This window comes from Choristoneura fumiferana, chromosome 4 (assembly GCF_025370935.1).
Source record: "Choristoneura fumiferana chromosome 4, NRCan_CFum_1, whole genome shotgun sequence".
NCBI classification, from domain to species: domain Eukaryota; kingdom Metazoa; phylum Arthropoda; class Insecta; order Lepidoptera; family Tortricidae; genus Choristoneura; species Choristoneura fumiferana.
The window spans coordinates 7,637,290-7,662,073 of NC_133475.1; the positions used below are offsets into that span (position 1 = coordinate 7,637,290).

Consider the following 24,784-nt stretch of genomic DNA (forward strand, 5'->3'; position numbering starts at 1 on the left):
ATAACCATCTAATACGGATCACATAAACAATCATCGTGGTTTACGAGTATTTGCTCCCAATCATCAACCCAGTACGTAGAGAGCGGGCAGTCAAGGCGTGTAAAAACATGTCGTTTTGATTAGATTATATAAATAATTATTAGAGAAACAACTTAAATCATTTAAAGATAATCCACTTTCATTACTTCCTTAGTAGCAGACACTAAAAGCTTTAATCACAACTGACAACAATTCAGAAATTCTTTAGACGGCTAGCTTGTCAAAAGCGATATGTTTATCTCGCTTTTTGACTATAAAACGCAATCAAGAGTGGACACCGGTCGGAAGCTCGTGTCGAAACGGCATGATCAATTTTATTTATTTTAAGTTCAGATTAAGATCTGGCTACCGAATAACCTTGTAGACGGGAGCCGTTGGAAAAGGCAAGCTTATTTAAATTAAGATATATCGTGCATTGTTAAGCAAAAGGTGACATGAAAAGATGACAAAGGAATAGGAAGTTGATTAGATTCACATTTATGTCTGCAGAAGTGGCCTTGACTTTATTTAACTAGGTAACATTAATAAGTAAGTGCATCCTGTGCTGGGGTTATGAGCACTTTTGAGCCAGGTACGACACGGAGCGGGGGTATACAGTTAATAATGTCTTAGTTTGTAATTATAAGTTATAGTTCAATTTTTTGAATTACTGTTTTGTATTATTTTCAAATTCCGTGGCATTTTAGAGTAAGATAAATAAAAAAATATATATGTATAGTCGAACAATAGTCGAACATAGAACCTCCTCCTTTTTAGGGTTCCGGAGCCAAAATGGCTAGAACGGAACCCTTATAGTTTCGCCATGTCTGTCTGTCTGTCCGTCCGCGGCTTTTCTCAGGGACTATCAATGCTAGAAAGCTGTAATTTTGCACGGATATTTACTTATTTACACTATATATAACTATGCCGACAAAATGGTACAATAAAAAATTTAACAAAAAAACTTAGAGGGTTTTTTTTTTTTTTCTCTTCCAACCCTATAGTGTGGGGTATCGTTGGATAGGTATTTTAAAACAATTAGGGGTTTGCTAAGACGATTTTTCGATTTAGTGACGTGTTTGCGAAATATTCAACTTTAAAGTGCAAATATTCATTAAAATCGATCGTCCCCCCCCTCTGAAATCTAAACCGGTAGATGGAAAAAATATACCTAAACTTGGAAGATTCCGTATAAAATCGAAATCCTTAGAAAAATATTACTTAATTTTTTCGTAATGGCTACGGAACCCTATTTTGGGCGTGTCCGACACGCTCTTGGCCGGTTTTTTAACTACCAGCGCTTTCGGAAAGACCATCATTGCCAAGAAGAATGCGCCGCAAGAAACTTGGCAGAAAGTAATTTTTTTGAAGTCAGTTAACAAATGTATTGATATTATTTATTATTTAATGTTACTTGGAAAATAATATGTCAAAGTTTTTTAAATTCAGCAGTCTCATCGATGAAAGTTTATTGTCAAAGCGGATTGTCTGCATATAAAGCTGCATATAATTTCTCTGTAATTGAACCGGGGTCTTCATTCACGTCCGTAGCTGTGGATGGACAAAACCACTCATAACCTATAAATGTATGTGTTCATAATGTTTGCTTGAAAAGAGTAATTTAGCTGTCATTTTATGTAGGTACATTTTTAATGTTACTTTTTCGTTTCGTAATAATATTGTACGCAAAATAATTATTTGATCAAATTTATATTTTCTGTTTTAAACACAAGACAGATGTACCCCCTTAGTATTGTTCAAAATACAGAAAAATAATCAAAATCAAATAAAGTACGATTAAGCTTCCGTCTTCGCCCAAATATGGATGAAATGTAATTAATCTTAGTTCAGTAGTTGCAATAAGCGATGAAGGTCAAAAAACATTATAATTAATTTTATCAAAATAGGTAGGTACATCATCTTCTTCTTTAGCTGCTGTAGTAATTAAGTACATATGTGGTACTTAATTCTCAATTATTTTACGATTATTAATCTACTTTTAATTAATAATATAAACAAAAACAAAATTATTACCTACCTATTTATTCTTGCTAGTCAAAATTAGAAGCGATCAAAATGATGGATCCTTAATTTATGTTTTCAAACAACAGCCTTAGTTAATGTCTTGCCCTTGCATCTACTGAGCCTATAGGGGAAGGCAAAGGGACGCTAACCACAAAGAAGACCTACAATCACCGCAGGTGTCGTCTGCCCCGCATCCCTACACTTTTATACCTTTTTTGACCACGTACAGTTTGCGAAGAAAGTTGAATCACTATTCGAGCATTATAATAAAGTTCAGAATACGTAGATATGTAGGTTTACATAAGGAATAAAACAGTGAAGATTTGAATTATACTATAAAGTGTCAAGTTTGATAACTTGAGCTGATTAAAGCGCTCCCGATTACATGTTCACTCGGTGCACTCGACAGTAACTGCATCTCTGACTGCGACTTTTTATAAGTTCGTCCCAAATTGCTTGCATCTTTCCAAAAGTTTTATAAGTGTTAAAGAAAAGGATTAACCAAAACCCCATTTTAGTCCAAAAATTACGAAGTCATTTAATGACAAATCCGATCTGTCATTTAAATGACACAATATTTTATATGACATATTAATATTCTTAGTTTCGATTAATCCGTACTAATATTATAAATGCGAAAGTGTGTTTGTGTTTTTGTCCGTCTTTCACGCCGTAACGGAGCCACGAATCGACGTGATTTTTGGCATAGAGATAGTTGATTAGAACGAGAATGACACAAGCTACTTTTTATCCCGGAAAAATGCACAGTTCTCGAGGGAACAGCGCGCGATAACCGTTTCGAACCGTTTCGGTCAAGCCGTTTCGAAGGAGTTTGTTCACAAACATTTTTTTACCCAAGAATTTTATACATTAGAAAAGATTATCACAGTCTAAAATAGTACTGCAGTGACGTTTAATTTTTTTTTTCCGCATTAGGTCAAAGCGGTTGAAAGCGGTCGTTGCCAGCGCATCGATTAAGGGCAACCAGGACGCGCCAACAAAGAGCTTGTTAAAATTCTTCCAAAGCTGACCGCTATCTAACTTGCCTTATTAAAAATCAAAAAGACACGCCTTTTTTTCTATGGATTATAGTCATAAAAATAGTATCGCCCTGAATGTGAAGATAACCACAAGTTTGTTTGTAAAACACTGACACCACTAACCTACATTCTGCGATTTTGATTCCAAATAAAACTGCAAATCTTGGTAACGTTAAGAAAAAAAGTTAAATTTCTCTATAATAATTCTATTCTTTGACCTAAAATTTTTCATTCCCATCTTTATTGACTAAGTGAGTGTGGAACGCGATCGGAGTGTCTCCGTTTAAGGTTGGGAAAAAATACTTTTTTAAATCTGTTCAGCGGATATATATGGCTGTTCTACAGGTCGCATTTCTGAATCGATTTTCCAGAATTTTATTAGGTAGTAAACGTAAATCTATTTCAGCCATTTTGAAAAAATCAAGAGGTTCACAGATTACAAAACCACTAGGTAGTCTATTTTTAAGCAATATTACAATATAGAAGTTTGCACGTATCTAATTCACTACACACGTTCTCTAATTAATTCAGTGTGCAATTAAAAATAATTGATATATTGAATAGACAGGCGAACAAAATTTCATGACGCGTTTGCATTGTGGATACGTCGAAAAGTAGTACGATCCGTCGTAACACCGTCTGAAGTAGTGAGAGTGACAGCGTCCAGTCATCTGACGGGTCTGTGGAGTACCTTATTGTGCTCGAAACACGTTTTGACTTTAAACCGCGGCTGTACTTTGACCCGATACTTCACCAAGGTATTAGCAAGTATTAATGACAAACGGCTGTCTCCTTTACATTGTTTAAGCCAGAAAGGGATGCTTTAAACGTTATCTGTGATAAATGCTGTCATACAATGGCGCCAAAAGTGTCACCAGTGACAGATACGTATTAACACAACTCAACATAACAATGATTGTAACATTAATTTACTATCACTTTTCGTGCCGATTATACGTTTAATCATATCACACGTCCGCGGTATCGCTGGCATAGATTCTGCAGGATTAAGCCCACCTCTGGTTCTAACCGTAATGTGTAGATAGAATAATCGCTTGCACTTTTATGTGTCGATACAAACTGACGACTTCGCCGAGAGATTAGTGTCAATGCTCTACCTGTTCGCGATTCGAAACGCTTTGTCCCACATTGGCGCCAATATCAATACCTAATAAGCATCTGGATCTAGTAATCCGTAAGCGACAATTTGTATTTTTTTGCATCAACGCTTAACTTTTACTAGGTACTTAATAGGATTAAATCGTTGACCTAATAAATGTATGATTGGATGACCCTGTTTTGCATTTAAACGAAAGTTAAGTGTTGCTGAATTAAAAAGTGCCACTTTTGATAACTTGGTTGACGTTGACTTAAAATATTCCCTGTCATTTTAGGCATACACGTTCTTGCTTCGGGGAGAGTTTCACCTTCAGTACTACTACACTACATGTTCCAGTAGTTTCAGATGCAATGTGAAGGCGTATATATCAAACTAAGATATGACACACCTGCATTCCGATCAGCAGATACCCTGAGCCCCCTTAAATTACGCTACAACTGTTATTAGTTATTACATATTCAAATGCCATTGCGCTATCTGAGTCTGCGCCAATTTTTGTTTGACGCCAGTCGCTCGCAGGCAGGTGCGTCGAGCGCGCGTGCGTCCGCCATCATTGTACAACAGCTGTTTTTGGCGCCAACGCGATCTTACACACGATTCGGATATCATAACCAACAAATCTCTATCAACGGATATTGGCTTACAGTTTTTAGATAGAAAATATATAAAAGTATATTAATTTTGTGTAAAGTGTAACAAAGACTAATGAAGATGACAGTTAATCGAATAAGAGTAGTGGTGCTTGGCAGTGCACGATGCGGGAAATCGGGTAAGGCTAAATCGAAAATTTATTTGGCATGCGCACCTGACTCATAGAGATGGAATGAGTTTAATTCAGAAGCATTCTCGTTTTTATTTTAAAAGCCAAGATAATAACACAACGACGTCGAACAACTTTTTTACAAGTTTTGGTTGGCTCTGCATGGCTATTCTATCCCTGTCTGACTACATTAAAACTTAAACATTAAAGTGAGAAAGATTAAATGAAATATTATCTTCTGTTTTGACCAGAAGGCTCGACAGAAATCAATTATACTTAATGATCTAAGAAAGGATTCCTTGATTTATCATGAGAAAGAACCGGACGCTGTAATTAAGGCTGTTAATTTAATTACTGTTATCGTTTCTTTTATTTTTGTGTTGTTCGTTTAACCGCCGACTGGCAGGTGCCTATTAGTGTTATCCTACTGATTTATCATTGCCACTCGAGTCCATCTGACTCTCGCTCTCGGTTGAGTTCATTAACTTCCAATTGGACCACTCGAAACCAAATAGTTTCGATATTAAGAGTGCTCTGATCATTCTTCTTGAATAAAAACATTTCTTTAAATTAGAAAATAATAATTATTTGGAGTTCTTTATAGAATGCACTATTTTTAACAAGGTTCAATGAATCGTTTTACTTCTTTTGCAAAAATCTTTTGTGTTTCCAAGGCTTGCATGTCAGGTCAGGGGCAGGACGTATTTTTTATGTAGACCAGTTTGCAAATGTAATTCGTAGCTCTTAACTGAAGATCGGTGGCGATCCTACCATAGTACAGTAGTTATACTGCTGTATTAGTGATTTAGCGAAGCTTTTGAATTTGCTCTACTGATCCAGTACGAAATCGATAATACTCTGTATTGGTTATGCATTAGCTGTCCCTAAGCCCTTTTATTACTGGCCCTTGAATGGAAATGAAGTTGTTTCTTAAATCCTTCCCTTATTGGTAAACTTGATCTTGTGTTTTGAAACTGTTTCAAAATAAACGACTAGTGACAAGTGGGTGTTTAGGTTCAGGTGTTGAAATTGGTATCGTCTATGATAAAACTGTTAAATAATAGTTAGTTTTTCTTATCGTAGTAAAATATATTGCGACAAAAGTACCTAATAGTAGGTAATTTGCATATCTCTGCAGTTGATAATTGTTAGTTAACTCAATTGCGAATAAATTTATGTAAAAATATCATTTACGACGGATTTTTTAAATATTATTATTGTTCAAACCCAAGCTGCAATACCTACTTATTGCGTTGTCATCGCTCGTATGGACATGTCAATCATGACAACATATAAATTGAGCGTCATAAAAAGTTGTTAAACTGCGTACCGATGTAATACTAATTGACTGTAGAATTTAACCAGTTCTTTGTTACTCAGACTAGCAGGTGTGAAACAAAGGGGTCTTATCTTTGCTTTGACTCAATCATATCTGCTTGATAACTCAGGGACTGTGTCAATAGCCTTCTGGCCAATTCCACGAAGAATCTTGATAAAATAGTTGTGTATTTATTAAATTCTTTAGTTCACGCGGCGTTAAAGTAATCACTGATTGCGCATTACTAATGTTTATGCCACCTGAATCAGGTGACACATTTAGGATCCCTACCATATCTAGGTATATCCGCGTATTTAGTAGGAACAACATTCTAGCAATCGTAAATCGATTGAATAACAACTTTTATCATGTTCCGCCAGCATAATCTCGGCTCTTTTTCTAAATCATTACAGTCATTCGTTTTGATCCTTCATGACAATTTTCTTGTAGGGTTCCATACATACGAGTGAAAAACTGAATCCTTATAGGATCTCTCCGTTGCCTGTCTGTCCGTCTGTCACAGCCGATTTGTACTGAAACTATTGGGCCGATTAAATTCAAATTTGGTACATTTCATACTTTTGTTGTTCAAACATGAACATGTTGCGCAAATAATTAGTTTTTAATTTAGGGCGGGCTTTTGGGGCAAATCTGAAACCAAAAAATTGCGAACTATATCTGGTCTGGTTACAAGGATATTAAATTTTCATTTTTATTTTTAGTATGTATGTACTTTTAAAGTTTTTTCAGAAAAAAAAAGAATATTGACCAACCCCTTCCTACAAGTAAACTATAATAACAAATCAAATTTGTGGTTAAAATACGGAAGGCGCAATTAAAAAAACATATTAACGAAAATATTTTTTCATACGTGAACTGTCAGTTTTTTAAAGTATGTAGGTACACAATATTTTCGATTTAGTATTTGAAAGTACGTATACGTCATACTAAAAATGGCTTCATTTCTGGTATCAAATTAAAATCCGTCTCCCTCGCAATTGTGATTATAATTTCAGAACTTTGAGTATCAGTGCCATACCCATTATTTTATATCTGCGTATTATTTATTACGTATTTTGGAAGTTATCATAATATTGGTAGCAAAAAGGTGGTCGCAGTTTGATGTTATTTATATCAGTCCAACAACAGCCCCGCAATGCCTTAATCACAGCTCAATAATTGAGTTGCTATATATCGAAACTTTCCGTGCGGCAGTTAGTCAGCATCGCGAAATAGTAGCGTGCTCGTAAAGTTGTGTTGTACTCCAGGATTCTGGTGTACGTAGTTTCAGCATTCGTCATCAGTTCATAGTGTTTATTGAAGCTAAATGCAGAAAATACTTGAATATTTGTTTCCGCATGTTAACATTGCTTGTTGCTTTGTTATTGCAAAGGTAAATAACCGCGGATAGTGGAGCAACGCTTGTAGCAACTTGCTGTTGTGTTAAAAATACGGTAAAATGTTTCTGGTAGGTAAAAGTTGTTCGGTGGGTCCTAATTAGGCGTTTTGGGTGTTTTGACAAAATTGGCTCTGCTAAACGCTGACCTGCGATACCTCGAAGAAACTAAATCCTTTTTTCTCGTACTTAGCGCAATTCAATCTTTTTGAATTTACGTCATACACCATAAATTTTATACCTTTAAAATCTATCTTGTAAAAAGCTAGCTATTTAGCAATGGTACCGTAAAAGTGAGCTCACTTTTGACTGGCAAAAATGTAAATGCTCTAAAAGTTTTGCATAAATTACGTACGATAGTTTGCTGCCTTAAAAGGACTTGCACATCTGAATGAAATGTGGCATCATCGTGTTATGACTCCCGTACAGAGCATTCGTCACCTAGAAGAAATGCGACTTGGTGCCAGACGCAGGCGCAGTGCGCAGGCGTTTGTGGGCTGGAACCGAGACTGATCACATCCGCCGAGCTATCCTTATACAGGAATGTACTAGGTAACTGAGAAAGTTTTTCAGACCAGTCCACTATGGTTAACAGGAATGTTAACTGTACTCGCTGGTGTGAATCATATGTTTTTATTAGTTTACTATTAAGTAGTATTGAACCTTACCTGGGAGTTGAAGAATAAAATGTGGGTAAGCAAAAGTATAATGGTTTTCTTTCTCGCTACAAAGGGAGCAAGTTGTATCTCCGATTTCATGGTGGTCTAATTTGTCGGTCGGTTCGTGGCGAGATTTTTTGCGTATTTTGCGCCGTTCGCCGTAGAAGCTAATTTTACGCATGCAATTTAAATTAAAGCGAAATCGGTTCGCAATGGGCGGACAGGTGCGCAGAGACCCACATTGTATTCAGATTTTGTAAAAAAAAGTACTTAAACTCAGTTAAAGTACAGTTTCTGCACGATTAAGACTTCCGCCACACACGCTCCTTTAGAAAAATAAACTGGGTATTTTTGCTCTTATTTCTCGCGTAATATTTATGGATCAAAGGATTTAGAAATACAGAGATACTCAGTATGCTTTTGCTAATATTTGAGCCGTCAAAGTGAAACGGCTTCTACACTCAACTAGTTATTACAGGCCGGTAATAATTATGGAGACCGGAATGAGAAAAGCTTAGATCATTGTTCATTCTCGCTGTCTGCACAATGTTGTTAAGTTATTATTATCCAGTTGATCCTACGCATTACCGCTGTGGACAGACGTGCTTAGCAAGCGCACCTGGTGTTAACTTAAACGATAAATATTATTATTATCAATACGGCGATGAAAAAAATACCGTGCTAAGTAAACACCCACTTTCATTGGAACGCCAGAAGTTTTGGCATTTGGTTACACACGGAACTTACTAATATGAGATGTGAAGCGCTTTCTACAATCGATTCTATCACTTCTTGTTTAAAAAAAATATCACTTAGTTAAGTGATTTTTTTTAGTGTAATTATAAATAAATAAAAAATTAACAAACAAAACCTACAGAAGTTGCGCACTATCTTCGTAGTGTCTGCACCTTAATTTTAAGCTATGCTTAAATTTTCATAAAAGCGTAAAATACTTAATATCATTTGATTCACTAATAGACTGAGCTATGCAATAGAAAGTATAAACAATAAGTCAGCGAAAGCCAGTGAAATTGATTTATAGTATCTTCGGATGTCGTTTTGGGAAACACTTGAGAACATTAACACAACAATTAAGAGAGATTAGGTAAGTTACATGATTTGGCGGTTGAGTAATCGTATCCGATACTTGAAGTTTTATAATGGTATCTATGGTGAAGAATTATCTACTGTCATTGTGACATTGGCGTAATAAAAAAAGTAACCGGTAGTGGTTATATTCTAAAAGAAATATGTGATTAAATCAAATAATCTTCTCAACAGAGGTTTTTCCATACCGGTGGTAGTTTTTTTTTACATTCATAAGTGCTTGTTTTAGCCTAAATTGAATAAAGATATTTTGACTTTGACTTTGAATAATTATGCTAGATACCTAAATAAAGTGAAACTAGGGAATAAATAGACAATGCGGCAATTAAAAGTAGAAGTAAAAACATAAGTAACAGGTAAATGAAAAATTCGGTTACAAAAGTAGAGCAACTTATGCTGCCCACTTTTAGTACCAGAAAAAACATCGTACTTTTTTTAAACTGTATACTTTTTTATAATTTCGCAACAAGAATCTTGTGGAATAATCTTGTTCATGTTTAACTAAGTAGCTACACGTAGTTTGGTCTGGTCATTCTCAAATCTTTTTTGCAGTAGTACAAAAAAGTAACTATGTGAAAATAGTTGTACCATCCATTTTACCAAACGAAAGTTCCTGCGTTTATGGGAAACTGGAAGTAGAAGTGAACAAGTAAACGAATTTATAGCAACAACTCTTCACTGATTCAACGCCGGATTCACAGTATTTTTATTAGATTTTTATGGCAAAAGTAGAAACTTGGATACGACTTTTACGTTTATGGACATAATCTTGTAGGTATTATACACATTGAAATGCTAGTAAAGCCTTTGATGTCTCCGAAGCTGCAACTATTCGCTTTAAACACTTAACACATCTGAAAAAGGTGTTTCATTTTTACTTTCACTCAATATCATTACAAAGTATCATCACGTTTATGTACTTAACATATAGGTACTTAATAATTTATACATACACTTGTAACGACTAGTCTGATGCATTGAATCATACAAATAAATAAAAACAAAACTCTTCAGATAAAATGTTTTAAAATAGTTCTGAAACTTCCTGAGAAATTCAGCAAATAATAATTCAAAGAAACTTAAAAACTACCTTTGAGTCACGATGCGTTGGGTATTAATATCTTTGCTTATTTACTGACAGTACGGAGTTTAATGAGATCTCTGGAAAAACGTGAACGAATCTGTTTAATTTCCAAAGAATACTTAACTCGCTTTATTTTGCTACGGGGCTTCTAAGGCTCCGTTACCACCAGAGATGTGCGAAGATGTGTTCCGAGGAATTTGTTTTTCATCAACAAATAGAAACGCTTCATTTATATCGCCTCGCTGTGCTCAGCTGTTCGCACCAGATTGCTATGCGAGGAAATGAAATGAAGTGTTTCTATTGGTTTATGAAAAACAAATTTCCTCGCAATACATCCTCGCCCGGCTCTCGTTGAAACACAGCCTAATATCCGAGTAAACGTTTCCAGTAAACCACGTTGCATTACGCAATTACACAAAACAATCAATCACGACTGACCGCATCTTGATTATGTGATTAAGCTGTTATCTCGGCGCGCACGCAGCCTTAAGGCATCGCTTAAGGCTTGAAAACATTATGGCTAAGGCATTAGGCAGTTTTACTAATTATGTTGGTATTTGGTTGGTATGCAAAATATTGACTTTAATTATCGTATGTAAATAAATAAATATCGTGAGAGAATTAACACATTTTGAGCTTGTACCATGACCTATAATAAAATATGACCTATAATATATGGGTAGACATCAGATTTACTTATGTATAGGTAAGATAAATGTAGATCTATAATATGCTCGAGTACCTACAGCCATTCATATTCATCACTCAAATGTCTGCCCTCACCGGGATTCGAACCTGGGCTTTTATTGCTTACATAGCTTCATTGAAACAATACAACATAAAAGTGTACAAATTAAATAAAGGAGTCATTCAAGGGTACTGGCATAAATTTGACTTTAGGTACACGTCTTTTATGGAAATATTTGGTTCCTCTTTCATCAGATTTCTGTTTTTTATCTGGGAGTATTTTTTCATATTTATGTTGGCACACTTTCATATTTTCATTCTCACAACCTGAGATACTTTAGATATTTTCAGTAATGTCATGTGTAGACGCACTTACGATAATTCGAGCTACAGAAACTTTCTTACAGACACATAGTTTCCATGAATAATAAAACACAATTAGCAAGTATCACAAAACCTGTGAGTCAATTGTCACGCGCAATAATAAGTGAGTGAATTGGGTCGTATCATAAAGTTTGAGGCAGTGGGATGCATTCGGACTAGATCGCGGGCGAGTAAATGTCAGTGCTGTATTTATAGTGCTAAGGCGCATGCCGCCGGACTGTGAGTCACCCGGTCAAGCGTCTGTGGGACCCCCGTGTTAGGGTTGCCGATATGAATGTAGTAAATCCAATATCAGTAGCCACAGTCGTATTAATAATAATAATCATTATCATCATCTTATTAGCCGTAGGACGTCCACTGTTGGACATAGACCTTCCCCATAAACCTCCAGTTCCTTTGGATGGAAGCAACCTGCATGCACCGTGAACCCGCGGCTTTATATAGGCTGGGATGAAAATTAAAGATAACAAAAATGTATATATCAAACTACTTTTTGGCAATTTCACATTTCAGGCATACCTATTGCTTCATTGGTATCGTTGGTTTAGGGTTAACAGCTTTTTACGAAAATCTCATGTTTAAATATAATTAACATCTTGCGTTTAATTAAAAAGGAAAATCACCACCCCATGGAATACGGTATTTGACAACTCCTGATTTTGCCATATATATCTTAATATTATTATGGAAATATAGATCAACCGATAGTTTAGCGAAGAGAAAATTTAAATCGGTTGAAAATTGGATTTATAGTGATTTTTTGAAAAATCTATATACCTGTCTCTTTCTCAAACGCTTTTCTCTATGCAGCAAGTATGGCGGTACTGGTGTGTGACGTCACATGCCAGTATGCCTTTCTCTGTCTTATCTTGAATTTGAAACCTTTATGACTTTGTTATTTGTAAAGGTAGCTTAAAAATTGTTTTTCTATTCGATAACAGGCATTGTGTAGTTTTAATTTATAAAACATATACAAAATAGTCAAATACTGTATTAATGAACGTTTTAATTGAAAATGAGTTATAAAGTAATTACGAGATGATGGGAAGAATTGCAATACAAATTAAATGAATTTTTTCACCCTCAATAAGTCACAGAAATACTCAGGAAACTAAGAATGGAAATTAAGATAAGACCTTGCTTGACACACGGATGACGTGCTGCTACTCCGCACCATTCATGTATATTATTGGCAACCTTGCAGGGCTACTACGAAACTCGGAACTCGAAATTCGTATCGTGCGGTCCCTCTGACACTTATAATATTTAATAGGAGAGCGAGAGGGACCGCACGACATGAACTTCGAGTTCGAGTTGCTTAGTAGCCCTGCTGTGTCGTAAGCGATTGAGTTACTCACTCAGCGATTTATAAACTCTCCCCGAAATATTTATTTTTAGTGCCGGAGATTAAAAATAGTATCCACAGTAATAATAGAACGCTAACGGACGGACGTGGAATGAGGAAAAAATAAAACGATGAAGCACAATGTGAAACAGCAATCTTCAACGAGAATGCTACTCACGGCTTTCGAAAACATGCGTTAAAACTGTTGTACAGCCTACATTGGGGTTAAACGATTAAACAAGAGTTACATTTTAAAAATCTGGGTAAAAATAATAAAAAACAGAATAATATGCCATCGTTTTGACATTGATTGAAATCTGACATGTATGTGTACACGAAGTTTCTAAATCTTTGTTTGATTTGAGTTGGACCCAGAATTCTAGATTTGTAGGTCACGTAAAGCTTATCATCATTGTTGAGAAAAATGTCACCTGTCAAATTCTAAACTTGGTCGGGAGAAATCAGAATTAGCAAGTCGCATGGATGTCAATAAGTCAGTGAAAGCTGCATGAGTATCCTTGGAGAATGCGCCGCGTGTCATAATTATCGGAGATTATTTTTGACATTGCCACTATCGCGATGACGGAGCGTCAATTGGTGCTTCAAACTTAGCTATTAATTAGTAAAGTTTTACTTAAATAACGCGAGGAAATAAAATTGACGTTAAAAATGCAAATGAAACAGTCGGGTGTCCAATTACTGGGACTAGCGTGGCGAGCGGCGGAATCGTGTCTGCAATCACCCCGCCCGATGTTCTTAATTAACATTTAGCTTTTGCTACCTTATTCACTCACAGACGTCTCGGTTAGTCCTCGGTTTGCAAGCACCGTTATAGCTCTCGTTACCAGTACCGTACATTCTGGAAATGAATCTAGAATTTCTTCAACATCCGAAAGCGTGAACTCTACCTTCCGTGATGTTGCAAACGTGTGTACTTAAGTTAACTGGAAATTAATGTTTGCGTTTCTTATGTAACCGGCAACAGATGTTAATGTTTCATTATTTATAATTTTTCGTCACTGTCGTTTAAGTCGTTGACCCCATGATAAATTTTTTGTTATTGTTGTTAAAAACAAAGAAAGGTTTATCCATTTAAAGGGTATAACCGATTTGGCTGCCAATTTATTTCGGAACGAATAATTTATGTGTCTACAAGTTATTCTTTAAAATCTGAGTATAAATCATGACATGAATCCGCTATTCGGTTGAACCGTATGGTTTCAATATCTCGATTAAAAGAAAATGTATTGTTGTGTCAACTGCAACGGGTTACGAAATATTGTTAAGAGTTTTAATGGCTTTAACACTAGCATAAATATACGACTTGGTCACAAATTTAACAATCGTGATAAAAGAGTGATTTATATTAAATATGAAGTATTTTTTATTTTTTTGCGACTAACTGCTTTACCTTTACGAAGTAGGGTTACGTTCGACGTGAACTTATTGGTAGGCGACACGTTATCAGTCTGTTGCGATATACGTTCTTGTAGATTACCTTGAACAGTAGTGTCAGTACGTAGTGAAAGTATTCGTTAGTATAATTGAGCATTCGTATCGATTCGCATGTTTATTCAGCATGTTTTGATAAGGAAACAACTTTTCCGATTCAGAAACATTTCACGCTAAAGTACTTAAGCTTGCACCTCGGTTAGTAACCAAGTTTTACTTTTACTTTATCGCCTGATCAATTAATTTATGGTCGACATTAATTTGAAGGAGGTATTTATTATATCTGTAGCCACAATTGCTTTCGAAAGCGAATGTGTAAGACTAGACGATCCGGTGTTTTCGTGCACGATTCTACTTCCCACGATCGTAATTATGTACCCGATCGAGATTACAGTAGCTTTGTTGGTAAACAGAATCATCCACGATACCTATTTATAACTTTGACAGTTGATATAAACTGTAGCGTTCTTATCTTGTTTAAATAAATGTACTAACATTGGTGTCAGAACAACATCGCAATACTAAACACTTCTTCAAATATTATTTGTTTGAATATAATCAGCAATTAATATTTGCCAATCGGTAGAGTGAATCCTAATCAACCGGATACTTCAATACTTCAATGCTACTCGTTAGCAGACCTCAAAACAAACACCCAGTAACACACTGACATCCCAACGTGCGACTTCTTGTAGACATTTGTAAAGAAATAAAAGGAAAGTACATAAAGACAGCCTCAATAGATAGCATTCGCAATTAACACACCGATAGTTCGAGAAGCTATTATTTCACGGCTAACTCTCTGACCTTAAACCATGGCTGGATCAACCGTAAACATGTTTTGAGACAATGTCATTGTCTTCTGAGATCCGCATCAAATGTAAGATAGCAGTCACGATACTTCCGTCAAGTATAATTTTGGACTTCCTAAAGGAAGCTTGAGTTTGAACTCAATTATTAGCACAGGTAGGTAACATATTTGGTCTTGCTACAATGTCTGAATTATAACCAATTTTAAAATAAGTACGTGCAGAGTCCAGTGGACGTTATGATTTAGTACATCCACACTAACAGAACCAGAACATTGTTGTTACATTGTAATGAAACCTTGAATACTTTTAGCGTCCATCGTAAACCAGGAGCTGACTTTTCTGACAATAAACACGAGAATGACATGTTTATCTATCTGCCATGAACCCGTACACTGCTGCTCGAGTCAATAAAACCGCCAGCTGATGAGACCAGACGTTAATATCATTTCAAGAATCATTCTGATCTTTATGACGCACCATCTTTCACAGACACTCTTGCTCTAGCGCTTAAAATCCTACATGATGCTTAAAGTCGAATATTAAATTTTCTTACTCATGCTGCGCCATAAATATAGAAAACATATATCACACTTTGAAGGGTTAATACAGTAAATTTATATTTGAAGATCAATTTTGTCTCGATAAAATACGATGTTTATAAATTTTATATTAATTTAAAAGTGTATCATAGAGTATGGTTGACATTTTTAGTGAAATTGGAAGTAGCACCAGCAAAGAGCATAGGTGCTGCAATTCCCTCGTGCCTGTTTCAATTAAAACTGTTGACACATTTTATTGCGGACTCTAAATAAATCTGGACTGCAATAGTTAAACTATTGGGTAATCTGGGGTAGTAGTGAATGTCAACTACAGTTAGTGATCAGCAGCGCCGTAAAATTATACAGAGCAATATTTAACTGCTTCAAAAATAATTTTAAATGTAGGTATTTTAATTGCTTTTCTAGATGAAAGATAAAATAGATTACAACAGTTGTATGTACCTATAACTAAATAGATAATATATACATTAGAATATGCAAGTCTAATTTTATGGTAGAGTTATTGATAAGTTTAAAGCATAAGCTTAACAATCAAATAATCAAAATCCTCGAAATACTGTTATTATGCATATTATATAGTTGTTGTAAATAAGAGAGCTTCAAACACGAATCACGAAGTATAAAATCTCTAAAATTCTTTACGTCGAGGTTAACGCGCATGCAGCCCTATTGTCTGCTTTCCCTCTAATTGAGACTTGTAGTTATTAATTAATTCAGGAACAAAACTTTTGTAACACCTCTTACCAATTACTTGCTAATTGCAGCTTTCTCTAAGCTTTGGTGTTGTTTCCAGTGCACTGTTTTATTGGGCAAGATAGTTGGCTCTATTCACAGACCTATAACTTTCTATAGAACACTGTTACTGTCCACTTACAAAGTAACGAACCGTAGATGCTTTACAAAGTTTTTATGTTTTATCGATTCAGTATAAATAATTCTAAATCAGCATGACAGTTTATTTTTTTATATTTAATGCTCATTGGCTAACGAACTGGCCGTCTAAACTGATTATTTTTTGTTGCAGCTGTGGTGGTCCGTTATCTAACAAAGCGTTACATCGGCGAATACAGCTCCACCGGCGGTAAGCATCGATTTGGCACGCTTCTGCGCTAGCCTCGCTATGTCTAGAATGTTTAGGAACGTATAAAGCCCTTCGAGCAGGTTGTCCTATGCCAAGAGTTGCCAACGGTGGTTTATTTGCGATATTGGCACGACAGAGAAGCCAAGGCTGTGGGACGCGGCGACCGGCGCCTGCCGCGCGGCCGTCGACCTTTGATAGCGTCTGATTGAGATATTTCAACAGATAGTGATCTTGCAGAGAGCTCGGTACGGTACTATCGTCATTTGTTTTTGGTATGCGCACCTGAGGTTATTATTGTTTACGTTTTTAATTTGTTAGTGTTCAATCGTTTTATTTTTTTCACGTGGATGACACAGTCATTCAGTGTAACATCGGTAGTACCTTCTACTCCCAAAATACATAGACGTGGGTGAAGTCAATCGTATTTACTCGATGACAAAGGGCAAAACTATACTTAGTGCTTGTATTTACATATAGAACATTTTAATGCCAAGAACTTACATTTACCAACTCCATAGCGTTTATTACGTGTTATATGTTTATGGGATTTCGTTGGGATCACAAGTTGGGATGTACCTTAAATGGTCACTTGGTTATAATTTTTAACTGTTACTCGGAAACAGAAGGACTGCGTAAGGAATTTGCATTTTGCCAAAGATTTAACAAGTTCTATCTCCGTCAGAGTAAAATACGAAACCTGGTAATGAACATAATCTAGAAATAAATCGTAAGGTTAACCTGCTGTAACCTAGAAGCGTGTGACTGACATAGAGTTTCAGAAAGCCAATACGCAGGAATGAGGTCAAAATGGAATTGTCCAATGCAGCTTAGATACATAATAGATTCGTGATTGACGTGCAATATATGACGGAAGTCAGTCCGTGCGGGTGGGTTATGTGTATGAGCTTGATAATGCCAGTGGTTACATCCGTAAACAATTGTTTTCTTTAGACCCATCATGGTCACGGCTTAAAAGACAAACTTCGCATTCAAAGGTGAATTATATTGTATATAATGTATAGTGTAATGAACAAGTTGCTAAGTCGTAATTAATATCTGTTGATCATAACAATAAGTAAATCCTCTTTAGTTTTATAAACAAGCTATAAGTAACACAAACATTTACAAGCCCCTGTTTACACTTCATTCAATTTTCACAATATTTATGACCCAATTACGTTCAATGAAAAAGAAAAGGTTCCAAAATTAGTCTAGTGCTAGCGCTGCCCTTGATCTAAATTTTAACTACAAGTTTAATTTCAGAGCTATTGTATGTATAAAACGATGTTAGTATGAGTCATGCTCATAGAGTAACTATACGAGTACAAAGTACTGTCGTTGAGCTCTATCCCTTGTCTCAGTAGATCCTTATCTAATGAAACATTTTGAGCATCCAGGAAAGATGACTAAGCCTGGAAGATATTTCTCACAGGGTCAAAATGCATCAAATTGGATTTAATATTCTGAAAAGTTAAGCGTACTTAAAATACATGCGTAGTTCCGATCTGATTTGTAAACAACACATCAGATTGAAGTACCTATAACTTTACAATTATGACGACGACCTGATGGCCAAGTGGTTAGAGAACCTGATTACGAAGCTTGATGTCCCGGGTTCGATTCCCGGCCGGGGCAGATATTTGTATGAACAATAGGAATGTTTGTTCTCGGGTCTTGGATGTTTAATATGTATTTAAGTATGTATTTATCTACATAAGTATGTTTATCCGTTGCTTAGTATCCATAGTACAGCTTTGCTTAGTTTGGGACTAGGTCAATTGGTGTCAAGTGTCCCATTATATAATTATTATAATGATGGAAGTGGAAGCGTCCTGTTGATGTTTTTAAGTTGTTGTTTTTGTTGGAGTTCTGGGAAGTCTTAGGATTGTCAAATGACTAACAATTTGTTGTTTTTTCAGATTTCCTGTACCAACACAGAGTTGCATTCGACGGTGCTACATCTGAAGTAGAGATTCTAGATACATGTGGATGCGCGGTAAATACCGTACTATAATTATTTTAAGCAAAGAATGCGCAATGTCTCGGCATTTGTCCAAAAGCTGAGGACCAGTCTCATCTGCAATGGCCGTCTTTTGATAAACAAGAGAAGTTTAGTACATTAAAAAATGCATTAGATTCGTTACGGAATTTATAGGCTCAGCTGTGTTTTATTTTTATACGGTGTTATTTGCATAGAAGCACATTAGCAGACTATACTGAAGAGCTAAATAAAACAGATAACGGATTGCTTTCCGTGCAATGTGATATGAAAAGCTACTCGTTGTTATTGCTCTACAGTTGGTACATTTTGAACTGTTATTGTAGAAGCACTAAGACCTTACAAAAACATAAATATACACTGAAGTCTGAACTTATGGTTGATAAATAAATTTGGTAGTCTTTTTTTTCTGTTCCGATAATTGAGAGTATAAATATCTGAACAAAGATGATGAAACATGTAGCTTGGGCGCTCAAAATAATTCCTTAAGCGTGAAACTCGGAAAAAAATAGCCTTGGGTCTTCAAAATATTTTTTTTCCGATAAGGTCAGATAGCGAAAGCGTAAAAATAAATGGTCTTTTCTGTTCAGAAACGGGGCTGTCTGGCAGAACATCTGCGGTGGGGCGACGCCTTCGCGGTAGTGTATTCCGTGTGCGACCGAAGGTCTTTCCTCGCTGCTGCAGAACTGCTGGCTTTGTTGGAACGCACCAGGCTGCCTGGCTGTACAGCTGTCACCCTCCTCGGGAATAAGAGGGACTTGGAACATGCCAGGTTAGTTCAGTACAAGTGTTTAGGTGGGTAACACTGTGATGCTAAATGGAGTCTACTCTTTTTTTTATTTTTTCTGGGTATCGACTGTAAATACGAACTCAAATTCACAACACTCTCTCTCTTTCTCTCTGTCGGAAAATAAATTCGTGGATATCACACCCTAGCCTTTACTTGCCACTTCGCCGTGTATACCTACCACGTTTAATTGAAATCCAGGAATTATACTAGATTCTAATTCGTATTCTTATATTTCATTGATTTAAATCGAATTCTAGTAGTAAATATGTTTACCTACTTAATTTTATCTTATTGATACACATACATGTACCCGCGCACATTTTCCCACTAATGAATAATATTAGTAGGATCTGGAAGTGGACGTCTCCTCATTTTAGAACCTACGAAGTAGTTTTTCATTGTAGTTCCTTTCAACAGAGTCGTCAAAGCTGAAGAGGGTCAGGAGCTGTCGCTGCGGTTCGGCTGCCAGTTCTACGAGGTGTCGGCGGCGGAGTCGTGCGCGGGCGCCGCGCTGGCGTTCCACGCGCTGCTGCGCGAGGCGCGCGCGCTCGCTCTGCTGCTGCCCACGCCGAGGCGCAAGCTCGCCGCTTATTCTGTGTCTAAGGTAAGTTTTATATGAAAACTTCTTAAATAAACTTAAAAGAGCCCATGCACCTGTACAATTCATTCATTCCAAGGTCTCTCAATCTAAAAGGAGATTGTGTCCAGCAGCGAACGTGTACCTACAGGTCCAGCTTATAATTCTCTAAAATGTACAGTTGCATAGAGCTATGATAAGAGCACAGAAAAGAAAATACTTCCCATTTTAAATATACCTAGTATAAAGTGTGAAGATTTTGCAATATTCACAGAAATGTTCAGTTGATATAAAATAAACCGAATGTATAGATAATACGATCAAATAACTTTTTCAAGAACTTAATTAGTCTTATCAATAAGTGTATTATATTATATTTTTCAAGTGGTCATTACGTATTCTGTCCATTATTGTTTTCAAACTTTTTGTATTTTGATACGCTCCCGGAAAAGTATGAAAATTTTATCTGCATTTGACAGGGTTTACTATTGCACCTATATCTTACGCGCAAATTAAACGTAGGTAAGATGTGTATGTTTATTTCTAAATTCTTAAATTTCATTACATTTAAGATTGTTATATGACCGACCGACCGAAGAAGACCGTGAAGACCGACTATAACTCCACTTTTAAAAGTGTGGATCCTAAGTTGAAAAAATTATACACTTAATGTCAGTGTTAAACTTTAACCTTCTTTGTCTTTTACAGGTAATTGGTTCAATTCTGGGGCTGAGCAATAAGAGTGTACGCAAGAAACGGCCATCGCTAAGCATATGAAGTTACTATCCACACATTGTGGGATGCTATTCACTCCTGGAAGGAGTTTTTTGGCTGTCTTGAGGCAGAATTTCTTCGTCTTTTTGACGATTTGTCGAATATGGAAAGGAATCTTGTAGAAGGCTGAAATGGGTTCGATAGAAAGAATACTTGGGATTGTACTTATACTTGGAGTAAATACATGCATTGACATGGTTTTTGGTATTTGATTTCAGTTCGAAGATATACGTAATCTTTGAACTTTTTTTACCTTTGTGGTCAGTTTGTATCCCATTATTTTGTCTGTATTCCTCCGCAATGTGAAGCTTCGGAGTTATTGAAATGAAGTATTATTTATTTTATTTAAAAGACATAGTTTTTGATGATTCGTGCCTAAATGTACCTACCTACCTACACGGTTATGTTAATTCCGATTATTCTGCTGAAATATTGTTTATTGTTAAAGGAGTGTGTATTTTAGTTAATACTAGATATTTCTTGAAGAAAGCCATATGTAACAGAGTGAAAGTCCATGTACATTGATGATAACTTATTTTATTGTTGTAGTTGTATTACATGAGATAATGTTATACAACTTATCAATCTCGTTTCTAGGTGCAATATGTACCTATTTTACATTTGTATGTATAACGTGTTTGTTTGTACGTATAAACAGCAAAGTTAAAAACTGTTAACCACTGGATGTGAGCTTATATTTCGCCTGATAACAAGCAAAACTCACTAAAACTTCTGTCACTGTTCTTCAAAAAGTCGTATCTAGTTAGTAATTTCATACTGAGATACGAGCTTTGTTTTAAGTAGGTATTTGGTACTTAGTGACCTTTGCGTCACCCGACGATTTTATTTAAAAAATTAGAAAAAATTGTGTTTTGTGATAGAAACATATTTAATGTCAATGGAGAATTAGATTGTTCCTTTTTGCAAGCGGGGACTCTGAATCGTCCTGCAAAAAATATTTAAGTATACCAAAAAATATTAAACAAAACATGAAATTGTGATTACATGGTGTACATTTGAAGCAGAGTGCCTAAAAACCCTACTATAGAAACATGAGAAGATCCAAAAGTTTCTGGTAAGATAGAAATCTGAAACTTTACGAATAAATTTATAAAAGACTGAAACATTTGAATCTTCTCCTGTAAGACTGTTCCTGGACCATTAGTTATAAGAAAAATGTGAATTGATTAAGTTTACTCATGTACATATTATTAGTTTATATCTATGTAAATGTGCCATTGATTTAATATTTACCCGATACCTTATTAAATAAAGACGCATCTATTATAAATGTCGTTTTGATTTCTTCCTGTGTTGCGAATACATATTCAAATGAATGTCATTAACTTATTATCTACTTCCGTTTTCCGATATCTTATTTTCACACAACTTCTTGTTTGCTTGGAAGGTATAATACGGTAGAAAGGTTTAATTACGAGGAACTTTTGGAGTTATTTCTGGGACGTTGTTGAGATACATAATCAAAAAAAAAATCCAAACAGTACGTGATATCTGGATATGCACAATTTAAATAGCATATTATTATAATATCCTGGGTCAAATTACACCAATATAGGTTTGGGGATAATCACTATCCCCAAACTAAACAAAGCGTGTACTATGTTAGGTGCTAGACAACGCATACTAGACATACATACATATATAGATAAATCTATATTTAAATACATATAAACATCCAAGACTCAAGTACGACCATTCGTATTCATCATACAAATATTTGCCCGTCACGGGCTGGGATCAAACCCGGAACCGTTAGCTTCGTTGTAAATGATATTGCTCATTTTTGTGCTCATAGTCACTTCCGTGGACATAAGTATCATGGATTTAATATTTTTTTCCAATATTTCAAACAAATATTACCATCACGTATCGTAAATAATTACCCAAACCCCATGTACCCAAATATCGAGTACCTACGAGATTCGATGGGCGTCAGGGGTTTCTCGTAATGTAAGTCTATTAAAATAATATACGACTCCAAAAATCACTATTATAGATATCATGTCTGTCTACCAACATATAACGTAACGTAACGTAACGTAAAATCGGACTGGGTTGTCTAATTCACTTCCGCTGGCTCATGCTGAGGCACCAACTGCAAACAGATCAGTAAGAGGTATATACAAAAAAATATATTTAACTTGTTTCTGTGGTCGGCGCATCAAATACTTGTTTAATCGTTTTTTTTGTTATTTGTGCTTTTTTTATTTGTTCGTGATTTTCTACAGCCAATTTTTTAAATTTGTTTATCTCGCTTTCTCACTAGGTATGTAAAACTTTAGTGAAGATATCGAACAAAAGGACGACAGGACAGATAAAAGAAAAGATAAAAAATATTTAGGACACGCCATTGATTCCTAAGATTTCTAAATGAAATTGAACTCAAGAGTAGTATAGTCAGCATCAAAAGTAGCTATACACTTTCGTACTTTGTCGTTTTACAGCCACGTAATAAACGCCATGCATGATTGTCAATGTGTCAATGCGACAGAGTAATAAAGTGATCCGCTACTTTTGATGCTGACTGTACATAATTCTTCACCGATAGGTACGCAGCGTTTCACCATTGAATAAAGATCAGCTTTTCTATCAACAACCACTCGATTCTTGTATTGAAGAAACTGGTGCTGGCAGCCAGGCCATATAGTGAAAAATTACGGTTAATTATGATTTTTATAGCGAATAAATGGATGCTGTACAAGTTAATGCATAGCAACGTGTCGAGTCTTGCATGTTTATTCCCGTTCCAATAATATGGCTCCACTTATCCGTCATAAATAGAACATTATAATAAAATTCACACGCTTAACACAGCCTAGGTATTTCCACAAAGGACGGGAGTTTAGTTTCATCTCATCATCTTTACAAATAGATAACATTAAAATTACAGAACATACACATAGACATATTTCTTTTATTGCGAATTGCATATATTAATGGATCGATGCGCTATCATCCATAGTGAGATCTCGTATCCTCCGATATTTCGGACATGTGACTCGACGTGGGGAGCACTCTATAGAACGACTTGTGGTGCAGGGAAGGGTAAATGGGAAAAGATCAAGAGGACGTTCTCCCATGCGCTGGACTGACCAGATAAAAGCCCTAACAAATACTCCTCTCAACACTTGCGCCAGAGAAGCGACAGCCAGGGAGAACTGGCGTAGAATTGTTCGCCGTGCTACGTGACCACGACTGCTCTGCCAAGAGTATCCGACAAAGAAGAAGAATGGATCGATGTTAGGTACAGTCACCTGCATTAATATCTGTCACCGCGGAGCGTGCAAAAATATCTAACACGTTCTACCAGCCTTAGAAATAGAGTCGTATCATATATTTATGCACGCTTTACATAATTATTGGTGCTGATGACTGTACTTGCTTATTTTCGATGGAGCGTTAATAGCTGCATTTATTTTATAGATAGGTACATTTAACATAAATATGTCCCACTGCCGGGCTCAGGCCCTCTTTCAGACTGAGAGAACTTGATAACGGCTGTGGTAGTCTAGTGGTATCTATGGTCTCCCAAGCAGGCAGAGGGTCGAGGGTTCGGACCCGGAGTTGACGCAGTTTTTTTTAGAGTTTTCGTACAAAATTACTCCTGAAATTCAATGAAATTTCATGCAAAAAGAAGAAATGTTATCATTTCTCTCGAATAATGTGATTTCATATTTATAAGCAATTGCTATTCTGTCTTTTTCATTAATTTTCAGAACACATAAGCTAAAATTAAATTAAAATTTGTTTAAAATTAGCATATTTAGCCAGTGAA

The 24,784-nt window shown here is 35.9% G+C and overlaps 1 protein-coding gene across 1 annotated transcript; it reads left to right on the plus strand.

Annotated features, from left to right (window-relative positions):
* The first annotated feature begins 4,706 nt into the window (after window positions 1–4,706).
* On the plus strand, window positions 4,707–22,270 carry LOC141427399 (ras-related and estrogen-regulated growth inhibitor-like protein). The gene is made up of 6 exons (XM_074086766.1): window positions 4,707–4,972; window positions 16,792–16,848; window positions 18,768–18,844; window positions 19,438–19,619; window positions 20,055–20,241; window positions 20,923–22,270. Exons 1-6 carry the CDS (start codon window positions 4,909–4,911, stop codon window positions 20,989–20,991), a joined length of 636 nt encoding a protein of 211 aa, XP_073942867.1. The 5' UTR covers window positions 4,707–4,908; the 3' UTR covers window positions 20,992–22,270.
* The last annotated feature ends 2,514 nt before the right edge of the window (window positions 22,271–24,784 follow it).